The sequence below is a fragment of the Seriola dumerili genome, unplaced genomic scaffold (assembly GCF_002260705.1).
Source record: "Seriola dumerili isolate Sdu_G_001 unplaced genomic scaffold, Sdu_1.0 BDQW01000052.1, whole genome shotgun sequence".
Taxonomy (NCBI): Eukaryota; Metazoa; Chordata; class Actinopteri; order Carangiformes; family Carangidae; genus Seriola; species Seriola dumerili.
The window spans coordinates 10,793,010-10,799,743 of record NW_019174307.1 but is presented as its reverse complement, the minus strand read 5'-3'; the positions used below and the strand labels follow the sequence as shown (position 1 = coordinate 10,799,743).

Below are 6,734 nucleotides of genomic sequence, written 5' to 3'. Positions count from 1 at the left end.
TGTGTCACTTCCTTTGGACGTTGGACAGAAAACTTGTCAACTTCACAGTTTTTCAGATATGACCATACACACACGCACACACACACACACGCGCACGCACAAAAGTTTTCACCCTCATAAATTTCTTGGCAAACTATGGAAATGCCAAATTAATTCTAACACGCTGCTGCAGCAAAAATTATTGTTGAGTCAGTCTATAGGCAGATCCATTCAGTCAGGTAGGGACCTAGCCTACCTTGAAAAAAACACTTGAATCACTTTGAATTATGGAGGATATCATAGACATTGTACAGTCTCGCTATGAAGGAAAAGTCTCGCGGAGCCTCAGAGTAGACTGATTGGGATCATTAACTCAATCACCCGTTTCACGGCCGCCTAATTCAACCTTCGTATTTGTGGAAAAATGATGCGTTCATGAAAATTTGCCAAATATAAACTCTTTGCCTTTTTAAAGATAAATAACTGAATGCATGTCGGTTTTGATATGACACTGAATAAAACATTTCTTACTTGTCCAGATGATAACATCGTTTATTATGTTTCAATCACGTTACAGCAGATACAGAGATTTTCACAACAGCAGAGCGTACAGGCTATGAAAAATAACCATCTGAAATGAATAAATAAATAAATAAGACCCTAAGTCTACATTAACCAACATTTATAACTTCTTTAACCACATGTATCATGAATGTAGCAGTGATCGTCATAAACTTTTGGTAGCCTACAGCTTTGATAAAGTACAAAATACATTGTTTTTTGTTTTTTTTTTCACTGACAGAGATTATTATGCCAGTATATGCTACACAAGAACATTTCATGTACAGATCCTCAATATCTTTTTTTTTTTTTTTTTTTTTTTTTTTTTACTAACAGTTTAGGCTACTTAACAGAATTAATCAGATTTAATCTATTTTGTGTACATCCAATCACTATCACCAAATGTCCTGTAGTATGTACATTATTTTCATAATTACAGTGTTTGTATTTTTGATTTAACAGTGTGAATAGAAAGTGCCCAATCCATGATAGGGCTGAGCAGTCAGTAGAGGAAGAATTTACACTTTGGCCATTAACTGAGGAGGTGGCAGTTCTTATTATCTTTTTTTTTTTATTGTTGATGAACCGATAGATAGATAGATAGATAGATAGATAGATAGATAGATAGATAGATAGAGTTTTTTCTTCGTTTTAACTGTGAGGATAGAAACTGTAATAACCAATGTCCTTTGTGCAGTTCTTTTCACACTCTCTCGGTGCCAGTAGCTCAGATTTTAACGGGGACACCGTTTCTGAAACCGGCGTGGCAGACGGTGAGATTCTTCTCCTTTTCGCCTGTTCAAAGATACCAGAATCACTCGAATCAATTGACTTAATGGAGGACGGCGTCTCTATCCAGCTTGACTCAGATGTCATGTCTTTGGGTTTGGCCTCCTCAGAGCCGCCGATCGGTGATCTCTCTGTCGGGATGGAGTCTCCCTCCTCGGCCAGGTAGTTGGTGCCCGCTCTGGCACCGATTGAGTTAGCGGGCCAGCAGGAAAAGACCGAGCTGGATTTGCTATTTACGCCACAGTACTGCGGCGGCGTGCGTCCTCCCCAGCCTGATGGGTCTGCGTAATAGCCAAGAGGCCGGTTGGAGCAGCCTGCAGTCGGCAGGGGAAGAGCCTTAACTCCGGCCGCTGCGTAGGACAGCAAGGTGGCCGCGTTACCGGCGAAATCAGCGGCGTCGTATGCCGAGGCAGCAAAGTCCAGTCGGTTGTTGGCAGGGGTGACAAACCATCGCTGCGGGGGGGTGGCAACAGTGGGCTCCTCGGTTTGCTGCGGGGATAGCAAGCTGTTGCCGAGTGGGACGCTGCGCTCCGTGCCAGGACCAGTCCCCACGCCAGGGTGAAAGCGAGATTTGGCATAAGTGCTGACAAATTGGTCCTGCAGGAAAGAGCTAGGCATGGCATATCTCGCACCCGGCACGATCTGTGAACGCGGAGAGTCACCCGGTGATGGAGTTAGGCGGTCAATGTCGCAGCCTGTGTAGACACTGAAAAGATGGAGAGAAAAACAGAGAAACAATTCAGCAACTACACTGTGCGCTATAGCTGGTCATCTAGAAATCAAAGATATGTAGGATCCATTTGACCAGTTCATTTATTTAGTGTGGAATATCACATCTAGTGAGAGAAGAAATCTCCCTTCTTTTAGAGGGGATGTAAAAACATTTCAATTGCCTTACACAATGAAAAAACATCAATATGTTAAATTATATTTTCCATCGCTTATCATTAAGATATCAATGTATATCTTCAACATGCAAACAAGTCGAATTTACTGAATGAACAGATTATAACGGAACGTGTTTAAAAATATTTGGTTATTAATGTTTTTTGTTTTTGTTGTTTTTTTCTCAAATATTTCCACAGTCATTCCTATCGGTTAAAATGCAAAATGAAAACTCCTTGTTTCATTTGCAATTAATACAAAATCGATTCATTTTCGAAATCATATGAGCCCCCTCTAATTTGAATAACATTTTTAAAAAATCAGTAAATAGGATATTTACTGTAGAAGAATTATAGGGCCCTTTTAATGAGAAATAGTCTGATTGTAAATAAGTTTTTAGAATGAAATCACAGCAACGTGAAACAGTATTACAACTGAATTAAAAAAGAAAAAAGGAAAAAAAAACTAAAAAGGAAAACAGGATTATCTTACGTGTCATAGTTGTCCCGAAATCCTTTAGCAAACGGGTTGTGGTCAATTTTTAGTTGCGTAATCTGTGGAAAGAGGATGGATTCATTAGAAAGACAAAGACTTGTGCATGGAGATTAGAGCACTGCAGAGTCAATCCCAAAATATATTCTTTATTTAGAACTGTGTGTGTGTGTGTGTGTGTGTGAGTGTGAGTGTGAGTGTGGGATGAGGTCATTCACAATCAACCCCTTGTTAAAATGAAAGACTTTTTTTCCCTCGATTTGTATTTAAATCCACTTTGTTATGTTTTATTTTAAGATAAAAATAAAATGTAAAAATGCGATAGACTTGTCAGGGTGTGAATTTGCAGTGTGGTGTCAGATATCACGCGGTCGTACATCGGTGTTCTGGTAAGCTGTGACGGCGATGAATTGCGTTTCTGTGAAGGTGAAAGTCTGGACTCTTCCCGGTTGGCTCGTGTCCTCTGTCCCATCCTCGTTTACTTCCACCACATGGAGCCTGGGCTGGTACTTGTGAAGAGACTGGAGAACCACCATCTGGAGATCCGGTTAAAAGAAACTTACTTTCAAACTTTTGATTAACGATTAAAACATCATATTAAACAGATCTACCTTAGGTTTTTTTTAATCTTTATTATAATAAAACGGAGAGCATTGTTGCGCTAAAAATGATACAGTGAGCAATAGTAATAGTAAACGCCCTCAAATGAAAAATAATCATCATTTGTCATTGCATATTTCCAACTGATATTACATTAATTGTGCAAAAAAATAATTGCTATTGAACCATTGGATATAATGTTGCATTACCTGCCCCGTGTTGTTGGAGGCACCTTTATTGTTTGTAAGCTTTAGCTTTCCAAATGATATTTCTTGACGCATCCAGTGCGCACCGGTGTTTGGTGAGTCCGGGTGCATGTAAACCCTATTTCCTATAGGAATATACAAAGAACAGAAAAATTAGACAATATATTTGATTAATTATTATTAAAGAATTTAGTTTTCCACCAAAATCTTAAATCTGAATTTTTAACCACTTGCTGTGGTTTAAACAAACGACTTTTAAATTTATTTGTGCAATGAATGTGCAATAAATGTAATAATTTAAAAAAAAAGTATGATACCTATTACATTTGTGTCTGCTTTCCCACATGGCACCCACTTCCCCCCTTGAAATCGCCAGTGATTTGGATCCGCAAGTATTACATCCACAAATATATTGTAGTGAGCAGTTGGATCAAGGCCAGAAATGTTGAAGCTTAAAAATGGGAACATTCGTCTGTGGAAAAATAAAGAAACACAGATTTAGAAAACGCCTCCATAACTAAAAAAAGAAAGAAAGAAAAAATGCAGGAAAATCAGATTCGATTCCCCGTTTTCTTATCAGCTTACATGGGTCACATGTCAGGTCCGATATCCTTTTTTTTTTTTTTTTTTTTTTTAGCTGGGGAGAATAGGGATTTGATTCTAAGAGAGATCCATTACAACTTTAAAAACAAAAGCTTCACAGTGGTGTAGCCAAAAATGGACTAATTCTGCAGGTGTATGATAGATCAGCCCGTGTGCGCGAACTTACCGTCCTTGCTTTGTGATGATCATTTCTGTTTGGTGTCTGTGAAACTTCAGCCACAGGGCCCTGTTGCACAAATACACCTGCGCTTTCCCCGGAACCAGTCCTGCTTGCGCCGAAGAGAACTGGTAAAAAGCTCCTCCTTGGTAAGTGTGTCCATACTGTTGCGCGTAAGGGTAGCCCGCTGTCGGGTAGCCTTGAGGAGAAGTGTTGGTCAGAAGGCTGTTGTAAGCTCCATTGGTTATGACCGGGTGATGGGCCATATAACGGCTGGGACTTCCAATAGAAAAAGCCGGGTGCGCTGGTCCATGCTGGCTCGGGTAAGGAAACATGGCACTGGGAGCTGCTGAGACTGGCTGCGGCTGGGTAGATGGAGAAAAGATGCACCTTTCTCCTGCAGATCCATCGAAATTATGACGGATGTCAGAGACTCCGTGAAGATCAGGAGAGAGTTTGCCCCTCTGGACGTCCCCTGATGCGTCCTTGGAGTCGGGAAAATTGTCTGCCTCTGACTGATTCGTCATCTCCCTAGAGTTTTTTTTCAGAGGTGAACTTCTCTCCAGGTTGTCACTCGCAGATATAATAGGATGGTCCTGTAACGAAAGCTCTGATCCATCGGAGCTCGAAAAGCCACTGCCCACATTCATAAATTTCTTGGAGAGATCACTCGCTGGCGAGATGCAATTCTCGACCTGCATAGCTCAATAGGAAGCCACTATTAGCTCAACCTATATCACAAGCATTTGCGCACGCCTTTCCTAATCTAACACTATGAAAACGCCTTGCTATGACTTGAGGAACCAAAGGCAGCAAATTAGCCAATTGACACTATCGTGCAATCAGGAAGGATTTTCTTTCCATCACTCTCCCTGCTTTGCTAATGAAACAAGTACTGCCATTGGTTAACTCAAGGCTGTAATTTAATTAGACAGCTCTTAATTAGGACAATATGAGGAGCGCTGTGCGCAAAGTGATTTGTTTGTAAAGTGACATGGGCCTATATTTGATATGGACTCCGACTTTTCTTCTAACATGTAAATATATATATATATGGAAAAAGTAACATAACATGATAAAATAAAAGTATAATGGTTTTAAAGATTGTTTTCTACTGTCAGCTGCAGGTCCGCTGCGTTATTTACCTATTTATCCGCGTTATTTACCTATTTATGTGCTATGAGTGCCAAAGTATGTCTGCCCAAGAAACCAAGATATATTATTAACACACCAAAAATGACAGTCCATGACAGGCAGTGCATCTGATGCCTTAAAATGTTTGTGATATAGCGTGAAATCATGGCGTCCCACTGAAGATGTGTTTATGAGTCCCAGTGCTGGTAAATATTTTATGCACTAAAGTTATGAACCAGTGCACTGATAACTGGGACTGCTGTGGCAAATACAGCTCACACAGAGTAGAGGAAAACCTTTGAAAAATGTGTGTTTGGGACTGTTGGTTTTAAATTATTATTAAATACAATTTAGTTCAATTTCTTTTTTTTTATTGTAAGACTAAACATCAAAGGCCTATTGAAACCCATCAAGTCTGATGTTGAGAAAAAACATCTTTCTGAAGAGGATATCTCACAAAATAGATCAAATGTGATGTCAGCAGGATGCAGATCTTTCACATAACTAACAGAACAAGGAGTATGTTTAGCGAGTTTGTTAGCAGCTAGAGTTAATGTAAAACCTCTGAATTTTCCATCATTGAATTACTTTTATAGACCACCTGAAGTCAAAACTGATGAAACGTCATCAGGATGATAATGATTCAGGATTTGAAATAAAGTGTCTGTAAGTTCTTGTGCCTCCAATGCAGCGAGAGTGGCTGCAGTCAGTATAAACACCTTCCAGCTTAACTTACTAACAAGGTTATTACCAAGTTAACACATAGGCCTACTGCTGTTCAGGGGGAGTGGTTTGATGTACAGTTGATTCTTTGATTGTAAGGCCTTTTTAAACTCTGCTGAAGTTTCTGATACACCTGAACAACGATTTAATTCAATGCAACATTTATGAGGCTTATCGTGTCAGAAAGGTGTTGATTCAACACTGTAGTGTGTTTTTTTTAAACTGTAGTTTGTAGATGTAGATATATTCAGTTGCATTATATTAAAAGATGTTTATCTCTCCCCGTCATGTATGTAAATGAGGGCAGGCAAAATATTAGAAACATCTTTTTCATATAAAGCTGTATTGTACAACATACAATTCTAAAAATAGATCATTTCCAGTCCACTGAATAAGTTTTGGTTTAGTTCTACTGCAGTGTGATTAACCAGCAAGTGTGCGTAGAACAATCTGTACCAGACAAGGTTAAGACAAAACCGATCAAGGCCTGATTCACTGTTGGGTACATCCACGAGTCTGTATCTCTAATGAACAGCCATGAATCTCTGCAGCTAACAAGAGGGGTCATTACAGTAGGGCTATAGGGTCCAGCAATCTATTCCTGT

At 39.6% G+C, this 6,734-nt stretch overlaps 1 protein-coding gene across 1 annotated transcript; it reads right to left on the bottom strand.

Annotated features, from left to right (window-relative positions):
- Window positions 1-896: 896 nt before the first annotated feature.
- On the bottom strand, window positions 897-4,973 carry tbr1 (T-box, brain 1). Its single transcript, XM_022740861.1, has 6 exons — window positions 4,282-4,973; window positions 3,830-3,984; window positions 3,516-3,637; window positions 3,084-3,242; window positions 2,707-2,768; window positions 897-2,035 (listed from the first exon to the last, which is right to left on the bottom strand). Exons 1-6 carry the CDS (start codon window positions 4,971-4,973, stop codon window positions 1,192-1,194), a joined length of 2,034 nt encoding a protein of 677 aa, XP_022596582.1. The 3' UTR covers window positions 897-1,191.
- Between the last annotated feature and the right edge of the window lie 1,761 nt (window positions 4,974-6,734).

What these genes read in the sequence shown, in the direction of transcription:
- tbr1 (XM_022740861.1), bottom strand. Translation starts at nt 4,973, where the DNA reads ATGCAGGTCGAGAATTGCATCTCGCCAGCGAGTGATCTCTCCAAGAAA. An exon ending in CAGCTTACCAGAACACCGAT is followed by an intron (nt 2,769 to 3,083) that starts GTACGACCGCGT and finishes CTCTTTCCACAG; the next exon opens with ATTACGCAACTAAAAATTGA. An exon ending in TTTCGGGACAACTATGACAC is followed by an intron (nt 2,036 to 2,706) that starts GTAAGATAATCC and finishes CCATCTTTTCAG; the next exon opens with TGTCTACACAGGCTGCGACA.